This window comes from Bactrocera oleae, chromosome X, assembly GCF_042242935.1.
Source record: "Bactrocera oleae isolate idBacOlea1 chromosome X, idBacOlea1, whole genome shotgun sequence".
In the NCBI taxonomy this organism is placed as follows: domain Eukaryota; kingdom Metazoa; phylum Arthropoda; class Insecta; order Diptera; family Tephritidae; genus Bactrocera; species Bactrocera oleae.
In genome coordinates, this window is record NC_091541.1 from 15,283,011 (window position 1) to 15,296,263 (window position 13,253).

General features: G+C 40.6%; 1 protein-coding gene across 1 annotated transcript; it reads left to right on the forward strand.

Annotated features, from left to right (window-relative positions):
• Positions 1–6,431: 6,431 nt before the first annotated feature.
• On the forward strand, positions 6,432–8,627 carry LOC138858003 (uncharacterized). Its single transcript, XM_070112392.1, has 2 exons — positions 6,432–8,321; positions 8,386–8,627. Exon 1 carries the CDS (start codon positions 6,730–6,732, stop codon positions 8,164–8,166), a length of 1,437 nt encoding a protein of 478 aa, XP_069968493.1. The 5' UTR covers positions 6,432–6,729; the 3' UTR covers positions 8,167–8,321; positions 8,386–8,627.
• The last annotated feature ends 4,626 nt before the right edge of the window (positions 8,628–13,253 follow it).

Consider the following 13,253-nt stretch of genomic DNA (forward strand, 5'->3'; position numbering starts at 1 on the left):
GCATTAGGCCGTATGCGTGGTGCGGGGTTTGCATTCTTTTTATTTTTCTTCTTTTGCTCTTTCCGTTGGACCATGGTCCAGTCCTCTTCTGTTGACGACTCCGTTCTTGAGTATTTACTATTGCTCTTTTCTTCCTCGCAACTCTTGTTAACCACCGTTTTCCCCGTCCGCTCTTAGTGGAAGGTTTTGGTCCTTTTTGGTGGCGTCTTTCTGTTTATTTGGTTGTTCTCTCGTGGCCTTTTTGGCGTTACTTCAACAACCGTGTGCTGGCTTGCTACAATTCGATTAGATTCCCTTTGTCTTATGTGATCCTCTTGCGCACCTGCTTGGAGCTTTGAGATTGTACTCAGCAATTCTCTCATGGCATTGTTGATGGAACGCTGTGGCGGCCGCATCATATCCGCTAATTTTTGGATCATTTCTCCCAATTCGTGTATATGTTCCCGTTTGGTTTGCCCCTTCTTTACCGCGATCGTGGATCCCTCCTGTAGCGTCGGTGGTGACGATTTTGCGCGCGAGTTAATTATAATTGAATCATGTTGTTGTGTTTTCTGCACCGTCAGGGCAAGTTCTTTTATTCACACAAAAACTAAGACTGATTACATATATATATTTTAGTGTTATTTATACTACTTTATGGTACTAGTTTCTATTTTCTGTCTACTATGCTATTTGAAGATACACACACTATCTACGGTCGATTGTTTGTCGTTACAAACGGTCCCGAAAGGATAGCGTGTAGGAGATAACACTCGTTATGTGTGATACCATTTCTATTTCACACCATGTGTGCAGCAGATGTTGGGATTTCTTATCACTATTTGGTAATGTGTGGTTCAGCATAAATGAAACGTTCCTTAACGCTCCCCTGTGTTAAGATGAAATGTCCTCATTTCAAGTCATCTGGGCTTGGAGTTGACGAAGTTCGATCTCGTATATTTGGCGGAATAATTCTTTTTTATCTTCTAGGTGTGCTCGATAGCATTCACATAATTTTACAGCAGCATAGATTAATAAAGCTAAAGATATTACAATAAGTATTAGGTACAATATGAACTTTTCTGGTTGTTCTTCAATAGGAATCATGTATTTATACATTTTTTGAATATTTGAAAATGTATAATCTGAATTGGAGGTTAATATTTTCAGAACTTCTAATTGTTCACCTTGGTGGGCATGAATTACATCTTTAATTTCCTGATCGTGATTGAAATATACCTTATTATCTAAATTAGTACTATGATTAAATTGTAACAGGTTTGGACCATTAACACGTTGTCCGTTCCACAAATGTTCTCCATAAATAATTATATTTCCGTGATCTAATACAATAAGTGGTCTATTAATTTCTTGAATAATATTACATTTTGCCTTTTTATTTTCAAGCAATGGGATGGTACAGTTGTCCGGAGACTCCTGTTTACAAATACTTAATCCCAGATAATTTTTACTTTTGGAAGTTCTTTTGAAATTCGCTTCACATTTTGCAACTTGAGAGTCCAATCGGACTTTGCCGTGGTTGTATGCTAAAGGTATTAAGTTATATAATTTACAGTGGTTATTTATTACGGGATATTTGTATATTGTAATTATAGCATCTTTGTACATGCATACATGTATATCAGAATATTTTAAATATTAATTATGGGTATGTTAAAATCTTCTATGGACACAAGTTCTTGAATGTCTTTGAGGTTTAGAGTACCAGAATAAAAGTTTCCTGTTTTTGCAAAATTAATGGTATTCGTGATTGTTTCTAATTCCTTGTAAACTTCTGTAATAATTAATTCTTCAGTAATTGACTTTGGGTCTAGAGTTTCTAGTATTTTTTCAAATTGACTGTTAATTTTCCGTTGTTGATTATTATTTTCTATCAACTGATTGAGTCCTGCCTTGATCTCTATAAGGTCGTCATGGTCAGAAGTACCGGTGACAAACTTGAGAATAGAACCTAAAAAGTTTAATGAGTGTTGGAGTCTACGATTAGAAGGTATAAGCTGTGCCTTAAGTGTCTCTATTTTATTAATAAGAATTATTCTTCTTTGTTCTCTTCTGCAACGTATTTGGATTTCATGATATTCTCGTATGGACCTAGGATAATTGAAAAGTTTGCTACGTGGTACAGATAAGTCGTATTTTCAAATAGGTAGACCGGATCGGTCTCTGTTAAGACATTTTTATTTATTTATTTATTTCATCTGGTACAAGTCTATAGAGATGTTTAACATCTGTGCATAGAACCAGGGCATTACAAATACAATATATTTAACAGCTTATTTCCTAATATTATAAATATTCTAGCAATATGCATTTTTAATGCTAATTGACTTTTTAATTTTTGGTAAAGTTAGAGTGTTAGCTCTAGTTTGTACTTGTTTAGTAAGATATTTTGATTTACACTTTTCATAGTATTGTATTATAGCCTTAACAATAAAAGTTTTCTTGATGTCAAGTGGCAAATTAGTTTCATAATTGTTTTCAAAGAACTTTAATAAACGGTTTTGCATATTTGTTATAGGCTGCAGAGCATTTTTGTAGGCTCCACCCCAGGCAATTATTCCGTAATTGATTACACTTTCTAAAAGTCCATAGTATATAGTTTTTAAGATTTTTATGTCAACCCATTTACTCAATTTGAAAAAGAGGAAAGCAAAGTATCTGACTTTTTTGGCCAGCTCGTTCACATGAAAATTCCATTTCATATGTGTATCAAAGTACAGACCCAGATATTTGCTGTGATCTACTCTTGTGAGTTCTCTGTTGTTTATATTTAGTATATAATTGACAGGTACACTATCACAATAACTGCCAAAAGTGATGTATGTTGACTTGCCTATGTTAAGAGATAATTGATTACTTCGTAGCCATTTATTTAGTATCCCCAACCATCTATTCAGTCGTGTTTTAACTTCATTCCAATTTTTACCAGAGCAAAGCACTGCAGTATCATCAGCATAGGCTACGAGAGCCATTTCCGGTAGAGTATTGAAGATGTCATTTATATACATGATAAACAGCAAAGGACCCAATATTGTGCCTTGTGGCACAACAACTTTTACATTAGTTGTTGTACTAATACCATTATTAATTTTTACACATTGTTCCCTTTCGTAAAGGTAGTTTTTAAGTAATTGGTGAGGTATTCCTCTAATCCCAAGCCTCCAGATCTTATCTAGTAGTATTTCGTGATTTACAGTATCGAACGCTTTTGCTAGGTCTAGAAAGACTAGGACAGATGGTAAATTTTTATCAATATTTTTATAAATAAAATCTGATATAAGAGTTAAAGCATCACTGGTACCTCTACTTTTCATAAATCCAAATTGGTTCGTAGAAATTAAATTATTTTTCCTACAGAAATCATAAAATCGGATATATATTATTTTCTCGAATATTTTAGCAAGGTTTGAGATTAGAGAAATAGGCCGATAGTTATTTGCTAAGTGTTTGTCCCCGGATTTATGTGTAGGTATAATATCAGCTTTTTTAAGTACAGAGGGCCAAATAGCTTTATTTATACATACATACTTCTTGAATTTAAGATCAGTGATTAGATCGGAATGGGATACAACAAATGATAAAAATAGATTAATTAATACCGTGCCGGATTTCATTGTGTGGCTTGTTTGCGGATGCTATCTTTATGAATAATTTTCCCTCTCGCTGTAAGGATCGTGTCCCCGCGATCTTCTTTAACTTTGTGCTGATTATATCGTTTAGCAATTTTATTTCTGCGATCTGTTCTGGAATATATGATATCTCCTGGTTTATACGTGATGCTTTTCCGTCCTTTGTTGTGGTATAGCAATAGCTTCTCCTGATTGTTCTGAAGGATTTCTTTAATCTCTGGATACTTTTCGCGATTAAAGAAAACTACTTCAGGTTTGAATCCTGTAGACGAGTGGATTGTAGAATTATACTGTCGGATGGCGTTAAAAAGTTCTTCACCTGGAGTCGTATTATTTTCACTAGCTAAACTCGTACTGATTTCAATCAACGTACTGTGCAACCGTTCTACTTGAGCGTTAGTTGTCGAGTGATTTAATGGTGTGGCAGTATGTTGTATATGTAGTCGAGTATAAACGGCCTTTACCATGTTGCTGATAAATACATTTTCGTTATCAGTCATTAAATGTTTTGCATTTGGATACACTTGTGTAAGTATTTCTTCTATATGTTCGTGTCAGTTTGCTTTGGTATGAATTTTTCGGAGATAGCAGTACTTCGAATATTTGTCGGTAGAGCTTATATACATACAATTATTCATGTGAAATATGTCCATCTGTATATATTCTCCAGTTTTTGTTGTTATTGGTGTTTTTCCAATAGGTTGTTTGTCAAACAAATTTGACAGTCTATCGCTTCTTTCTTGCACATTTCTTTGATGTTAGGCCAAAAGTAGTTAAGCAATATTTCTTGCACATTGTTTTTATAATTTCGGTGTGCACGTCTGTGAGTTTTTCCTGCTAATTTTAATTGTTCGTGTTGGTCGGTAATGTCAATTAGCAAGTTTGGTGCTATCACAAAGGTACAATTGGGGAAGTGGGAAAGAATGTCATCCTTAAAGTGGAATATAAACTCTTCATCTATTCTTAGCGCGTTAGTTACATTGGGTTTAGCTACTTGTTGTAGCTTTGTTAAAAAATCTTGCTTATTTTTGTAATAAAATGTGTGACGCGTCCTACCTGGAAATGTGGTTTTGGAGTCAATTGTCTCTTTTGTGGGGTCTAGAATAGGTATTATTTGATTTTTGAATGAGTTCAAAGGTTGTTTCACCCTTTTTATTTGGTCAGTTGGAGAGCTCTGTGCTGAATGTTGAGAACAATCTGTTGTATTGTTTATTTGTTGACGGGAGAGTGCGTCAGCTACAACATTTTGGTGACCAGGTTTGTAGACAAGTTTGGGACTAAATTCCTCAATAAAGTTCTTCCATCTTTTAAGTTTAGTATTCGAATTTTTTTCCGAAATAGAATGAATGAGTGATTGGTGGTCAGTATAAATGGTTAAATCAGTGATGCCGTGTAAAAAATTGCGGAGCTTCTGTAGCGCCCACACGATTGCAAGAAGTTCTTTTTCGTTTGTGCTGTAATTTTTTTCAGTGTCGGTTAACGTTCGAGAAATAAAAGCAATAGGTTGACGAAATTGGGAGAAAACTGCTCCAATTGCTTGGTTACTGCCATCGGTAGTTAGTTCAAATGGTTTGGTGAAGTCAGGCTGATAAAGTTCTACCTGTTCCTGCAGAGCATCTTTTATTTTTTCTATGGCGGTAATTGCCGCTTCATCGAGCTTTACTTCTACTCGCGCACTTTGATTTTTTGAAATCATTCCTGAGTCACCTCGTAGGTGTATAGTTAGTGGTTTAGTGATTTGTGCGAAGTTTTTTACAAATTTCCTATAGTAACTAGCCAATCCTAAAAATGATCTGAGTTCTTTTAAGGTTTTTGGCATTGGGTACTCTTTTATAGCTTGAATCTTTCTTGGATCAACCGTTACTCGGTTATGTTTAATTATGTGGCCAAGGTACTCAACGGAGTCTTGGAAAAAACATCGTCTATATAAACGTAAGCAAATTTACCGATATATTGTCGCAAAATGTCGTCTACGCATCGTTGAAAGATTGAGGGTGCGTTCTTAAGTTCAAACGGCATCCTAACAGACTCATAATTTGCGCCATTCATTGCAAATGCGGTTTTTTCGCGATCGGATTCCTTTATTAAAATTTGATGGAATCCTGATTATAAATCAATGGTCGAGAAAACTTTAGCTTTACCTAAATTTTGAACTGTCATATTAATATCAGGTATAGGGTAGCGGTCGTTTGTAGTATGTGCGTTAAGTTTTTGGTAGTCGACCACCATTCTCCGTTTAGGTCTACCATTGTCGTCTAATCCTTTCTTTGGAACAGTCCAAATAGGGGAATTGTACGGACTTTTACTCGGCTGAATTATTCCATTTTCTAAAAGCCTATCTATTTCTTTATTGACAAAATCATGGTCTGCCACGGGGTAAGGGTATTGCTTTGTCCAAATGGGATCTTCTGTTTGCGTCCTAATCGTAGCTTGGATAGTGGTTGTGAAGGGTAGGGTGTCACTAATATTTTCATTTGCTTTCATTACTTCCTTAATTTCCTCCTCATACTTGGCATTATCTACAGTATAATTAATGAAAGGTTCCTTTTTTCCTGCTACTTTCTTCTGGTACTTTAAACTATAATCAAAGAGGTTAATCTCTGCCTTAATTTATCTGAGGCCTTATTCACCTAAGATCATGTCGAATTCATTTAATTCGCCTATTTCAAAGAATACTAACTGATGCCCGTACATTGTGATCACTTTTTTTTGAATCTATAACCGAATAGCCATGTAGAGTTTTTGTTCTAAATGGTTTTATTGATACTGACTTACCTATGTTGCAGGTTGGCAAAAATCCTCCGCTGAACCCTCCACGAGGGTGCCGACTGGAAATAGATACCACAGGTTCACGTCGTTAGTAGTGAGGTGTCTAGCTAAGGTCAGGCTTCCTATCTGGGTGTTCGGTACTCTTCGATAGTGCAGCATCCAGATAGGAGGTCTTACCATGGTAGGAGGTAAGGGGCTGGATCAAGGTGTCATGCGACCCGTGCCGAAGATCAACCTGGCTGGGGGCCCTTAAATAGCCCAGTCTCGCACGGAGCTTACGGATACCTGGCGCCCTCCGTAATAAGATAGCCTTACTTGCGTAGCGGGGGCTATGCGCAAGCGGACATACTTTCCCCTACACTCGTGGGTCCAAAATATGAGCCAAAACATTAACATAATAAATAAAAACAAAAAGGAGTCCGGACCTCCTTCAAAAAGACCGGAGGGAGCGGGTTGCTCCCAGAGAAGAGCAGCGTTTGGCACGAGCTCGACAACAGCCAAAGCGAGGACAGGAGCGAAGCTTGGTCCTGGAGCAAAGGCGAATACTAAGGGGGCAGTAGCCAAGGCTGGCGCCACAAAAACAGCAACGCTGGAGGCAGCCCATACCAACCCCTGTAGCCAAAGCTTGGCAGCCAAGCAGGAGAAGGTGGGAGATGCTAAAAGCGAAGCTGCCAGTAGTGGGTCAGCCAGAGAGTGGCCTTCCTTCAGGATTGATGACCCGGCAAAAGCAAAGTATGCAGAGAGGCGACGCGCTGCATACCTGTTGAAGAAGGTGGAGCTGCAACCGCCAAGCAATGAGGAGCTCACAAAGGAGCTCCAAGAATCCATTGATTGCGCGAGAGCTGTCCTACCTAACTTCAAACTAGAAGCGCCAGTAGTGGCAACAAAAAGACAAAGGTCCGCTGAAGAGGCTAAGCCGTCAGCAAAGAGACCGAAAACTAAGGGCGTGACGCCCGTAAGATCTTTTGCTGATGTGGCCCGAAACCGCATTGTCATTGGTGTGCTGGATGAGGGTGATCCCGAAGGAAAAATCCCCAGAGCCCAATGGAAATGGGTGCAAGCCGCACTGACGAATGTGGCTTTGGAAGTGCTACTTAGCAATCCAGGTCCACCCCCGTCATGTGCGGATGCCGGATGGTATCAAGGGCAAATAAAGATGATAGCGTGTGACGACGAGAGATCGGTCCAGCTATATAAAGCAGCAATATCTAAAGTGGGAGAGGTCTACCCCGGAGCCAAATTGGTGGCGGTAGACAGGAAAGATATCCCATCCCGACCGAGAGCAAGGGTATGGATCCCGGCTACACCATCGCAGCCGGACCAAATAATGCAGCGCATAAGAGCCTGCAACCCAAATCTGCCAACGGAGGGATGGAGATTCGTCAAGGCCTTTGACGACCCCGCAGCAGAATCTGGAGTGGAGACGAAGCGAGCCACAATGCAGATTCTGCTGCTTCTAACAAAAGAATCCGTAGAACCGCTAGCGAAAAGTGGCGGAGAGATCAACTACGGATTCACAAAAGTAAGGGTCATGACCTACAAATCAGACGCCGATGCAGGAGAAAACTTGGCATCGGAATCGGAGTGCGAAGTCGAGGAAGATCCAGTGGAGTCCTCGAGCGACGCAGAGATCACGGATCAAGGTGAGTGTACTTCGGGGTCTGAACTTGCGGACAGACTCTCTAAACTCTACACTGAGAGTGAGCTTTTAAGCGACTCTCATGATGTTGCAGAGAAGACCATAACTAATGCGTCTTCTCCAAATTAATTTACACCACAGCAAACTAGCGTCTCTAGCCCTAGTTAACCGCATGGCAGAAGAACGGCCTGACTTTGTCCTCACTCAGGAGCCATGGGTTAACGGAGGGCGTATTTGCGGTCTGAGGACACCAGGTTACAATCTATACGCGAATGGTTGTGTAGGTAAGCCAAGGACATGTATATTGGCTAACAAAAAGCTTAATGTCTTTTTATTACACAATTACAGTAGTAACGACACTACGGTAGTAAGCTGGGAGACGAGCAAGAGGAAATACCGGCTCGCATCATGCTACATGCCGTACGACGAGGTAGCAGTACCATCGCAGCTGTTCAAGGAGCTGGTACGAGACGCCGAAGCATCCAAGTGTTCGATCATACTTGGATGCGACTCCAATGCGCACCATAATCTATGGGGAAGCACGGACATTAATGAAAGGGGTGAGTTGCTCTTTAATTATCTAATAGGAAGTAAGCTTCTGTTATGTAACAAAGGTAGTATGCCAACATTTATAACCAGAAACCGACAGGAAGTATTAGATATAACACTGGTATCGGAAGAACTGGTGGATAAAATAACACATTGGAGGGTATTGGAAGAACACTCCTTCTCAGACCACCGCTACATTGAGTGTATAATTGAAGAAAATGTAGTTAGGGAAGAGAAATTCAGGAATCATAGGAAAACGAACTGGCAGATGCACATGCAGGAGCTAAAAAAGCGTATTCCTATGATTCCACCATTCCAACCGGAAAAGAAAGAGGACCTAGACATCCTTGTTAAACGATTCACAGAGTCTTGTCGTCAAGCACTAGAGGTAGCTTGTCCATTAACACACAGTAGGGGAAGAATTAGACCTCCTTGGTGGACCCCAATACTTAAAAACATGCAGAAGAATTGCAGAAGGCAATTCAATTCTGCCAAACTATCCCAAGAAGATATAGAGTGGGATAACTATCACAACCACCTTCGGGCATACAAAAAGGAGGTAAGAAAAGCAAAAAGGAATTCGTGGAAATCCTTTTGCAACGATATCGAAGATACAGCAGAAGTGTCCCGACTGAGAAAGATAATGACACAGTCGAAACACAGCATCGGATACCTTCAGAAGCCAGATCACAGCTGGACGGAATCCAGTAAAGAGACTCTGGGCCTACTAATGGACACTCAATTCCCAGACAGTTCCGAGAACCTCACAGGGGGGCATATAATGGGGAGTGAAGTAAGCTCAGAGACCCCTCCGCTAGACATAGTGTCAGATGACAATGTTTATTGGGCAATAGGCAGCTTCAAGCCTTATAAAACGCCGGGACCAGACGGTCTATTCCCGGCCCAGTTACAGCAATCCCTGAGCTACACAATAAACTGGATAACAACCATGTTTAGAGGGGCGCTGAAATTGAGCTATATTCCCTCGACATGGAGGGAAGTTAAGGTGATATATATCCCAAAGGCGGGCAAAAGCTCACATATTAATCCAAAGGATTTTAGACCAATTAGTCTTTCATCATTTCTCTTAAAAACGCTGGAAAGACTAATAGAAATACATATAAAGGACATACTAAACCCAAGAAAAATGGCAGTTTCGCAGCATGCGTACTCGAAGGGTAGATCCACAGAAACGGCATTAAGCTCAGTGGTAGCAGAGATTGAAAAATCTCTGGAAATAAAAGAATACACCCTCGTAGCCTTCCTAGACATAGAAGGTGCCTTTAACAACATCCAGCCAAAGGCCATATTGAGCGCGCTTAAAGATCTGGGCATATCTGAGCCTCTCCGGAAATTAATTGAACAGATGCTCTTGGGCAGGTCAATTATTTCAACGCTGGGAGCTTCAACGATGTACAGATCTGTCCGAAGGGGTACACCCCAAGGAGGCGTGTTATCCCCACTTCTCTGGGTCCTGACAATGAATAAAATGCTTGTGGACCTAGAAAAGAAGGGGATACATGTTGTGGCCTACGCTGATGATGTGGCAGTCTCGGTTAGGGGCAAGTTCCCGAACACCCTCGCTAGTCTCATGCAGACAATACTAAACGAGATTAATCGATGGGCCGTATCATGCGGACTGAATTTAAATGCTAGCAAGACAGAACTAGTATTGTTTACTAAGAAACACAGAACTCCCGAAATCACGCCGCCATTTTTAAATGGCACCAGGCTAACGATAGGGGATAAAGCAAGCTACTTGGGACTAATTTTGGACAGGAAGCTTTCTTGGAAACAAAACCTGGAAGCGAGGGTAAAGAAAGCTGCTACAGCGCTTTACACATGTAAAAGAATGGTGGGGCCCAGGTGGGGACTGACACCTCGGGTGGCTCACTGGCTGTACACAGCAATTGTAAGGCCGATCATGACCTACGGGATAGTAGTATAGTGGCCAATTACAGAAAAGAAATATGCGATTAGAAGCATGGAAAGTATACAAAGAGCAGCTAGTATTTGCATCAGTGGAGCTCTCAGAACTACGCCAAGCCAGGCACTCAACATAATTTTACACTTGCTGCCAACAGACTTATATTGTAAGCAAATGGCAGCGAAGTCAGCTCTAAGACTGCGGGAAGCCTCCCTATTAGTCGCCTGTAACAAGGGACATTCTAGGATACTTAGGAAGTTCCCGGTTCTTCCCATAACTACGGATTTTCGCAATCCGGTGGAGCTGAACCTAAATCCGGTCCTCAATATTACCTTTCCCTCCAGAGAGGAGTGGGAACGGGATGTAGTGGACAAGGAAGAAGGGATTAGCTTCTATACGGATGGTTCCAAACTGGATAACCGAGTAGGCGGCGGTGTCTTCTCGGCTAAATTAGATACCAAAATCGCCTTCCGGTTACCAGACCACTGTAGTGTCTTCCAAGCAGAGGTCACTGCAATTAAAGAAAGCCTTCTTGTACTAACAAAAAGCGTAATAACAACAAGAAGTGTATTTATATATACAGACAGCCAAGCGGCTTTGAAATCTCTGATGTCTCATAGGATTTCGTCGAAGACAGTGAAGGATTGCCATGATCTTCTGGCGGATCTGTCATCCTATTTCACTATAAATCTGCAATGGGTTCCAGGACACAGTGACATCCCTGGTAACTGCGTAGCAGATGAACTAGCCAGAGCAGGCACCACCCTACAACTAGATCCTGGTAAGGTGGACATAAATATGCCTCTGGCTACGTGTAGATACCTAATCGACAAACATGTCATTAATATAGCCGAGTGTCAGTGGAATCAATCCCTGACCTGCTCAACCAGCAGGCAAACGTGGCAAGAATGGAATATGAGCCGCACATGCCGATTATTAAAATTCAAGAGGAATGATATAAGAACTCTCGTAGGAGTACTAACAGGCCACTGTCTAATAGGCAGACATGCAAGTAGACTTGGCGCGCCATATAACGACTATTGCAGAAGCTGTCAGGAAGTAGAAGAGGAGGAGACCATTAGACATCTTCTATGCGATTGCGCAGCACTATATAGGAAAAGAATCGCAACCATGGGTCGTGGGTTTCTTGACGACGTCTCGGAGGTTGCACAGATAAAACTTGTCACACTGATGAAGTTCATCAGAAGTACGGGGTGGTTCAGAGAGGAACCAGTAGAGTGAGGGGATCACAGTCCCAGTGGTATCACAATGGGCCTCCTAAAGGCCTAAGTATGTCGAATGACAGCCACTTTACCTACCTACCTACCTACCTATGTTGCAGTTCTTATTAATGTAGTTATTTGTGGATCCAGTGTCCACTAGTAAAGTTACGGGTGTGCCTGTTAGTCCGCATTTCGTCTGGATGCATGGCAACCCGTTTATTCGCCTAAAAAAGTACTCCCAGATTCAAAGTTTTCCTCGTAGTTGGAGATGTTCACAGATTCAATGTCAGCTTGTTTGGTTTGTTTGATACGCTGTAGTTTATTGTGGTTAAAGTTTTGGGATGATACGTTTCTCTCCCTTTTAAATGGATTCTGTTGGTGAGACGGATTTCTTGTTGAGTGTTGATGCGTTTGCTTCACGTATTGGTGTGAAAAGTCCACTTCCATAGGTATAGGTTTTGGTTGCTGTTGGCCATTTCCTCTGGTGTAGTTGCCCCGGAGTCCCATAATAAATGTGCGGATGGCGTCATCACTCACGTCTGATAATCTTCCAGCTCGCATATTTTCTTCCATTGTTTCTATTTTTTGTTGAATCAATGTTAAGGCCGGATGTATTTCGTCGTGGAATTCGGTGAGAGTTTTACTTCCTTGCTTTTTCTTCATCATTATTTCTTTCAGAACATGTAGTGGTCGTTTATCCGAGTAGGTATAATCTAAGCGGTTGATTATAGCATAGAAATTAAGTTGAGTTCCGTTAACTGATAGAACTTTAGAAGCGGCTCCTGTTAATTTTGCTCTCATTATGCATACACAATTGTAATACTCAGGGCTGTATAAAATTCTTTTATATTTTTCATCTGTGTCCACACCTGGGTGCGCCAAGGGTTATATTCGCCCTCTTCTCCGTCAAATGTTGGTAGGCATCTAAAAATTTCTGTATTTATTTGGCTAGCCTGTGTGATTTGTGGTTTTAGAACAGGCATGGTTGGTACCGTGTTCATCGAAACCTGTGATTGTGTCCTTAATGCATCGAAGTCGGTTTTTAACGAATTGAGTTGAGCCGTAAGGACATCAATGTGTGCTTTGAGTGTTGCTGCTTCAGTCATCTTAATAGCTTTTGCTTTCAATCGGAATGTATTTAATTTTTTGTTGTCGTCAAAGGCTGCTTTCTTTCTGTTTGATCGAGGTTTAAACATGTAATCTTCTTCCTTAGATTACTGTTGTTTCGTTCTTGTTGGATTCAGCGCTGTCCGCTTTTTCAGGATCTGCTTTGAATCGTATGCTACTTTTTCAAGCACTCTGTACTGGAAGTCCTACCTTCCATGGTATTTTACTTTTATCATTCTTTAGGATCGCGGAGTTCCTGTCCTTTCAAGGATGTCTCCTGGCCTTTTTTGATAGCAAGTAAAATTTTCTATCCCGGTTGAGCCCCCAGTTAATTATAATTGAATCATTTGTTGTGATTTCTATTTCACACCATGTGTGCAGCAGATGTTGGGATATCTTATCACTATTTG

Coding starts and splice junctions, on each gene's coding strand:
- LOC138858003 (XM_070112392.1), top strand. CDS start 6,730: ATGCGCAAGCGGACATACTTTCCCCTACACTCGTGGGTCCAAAATATG.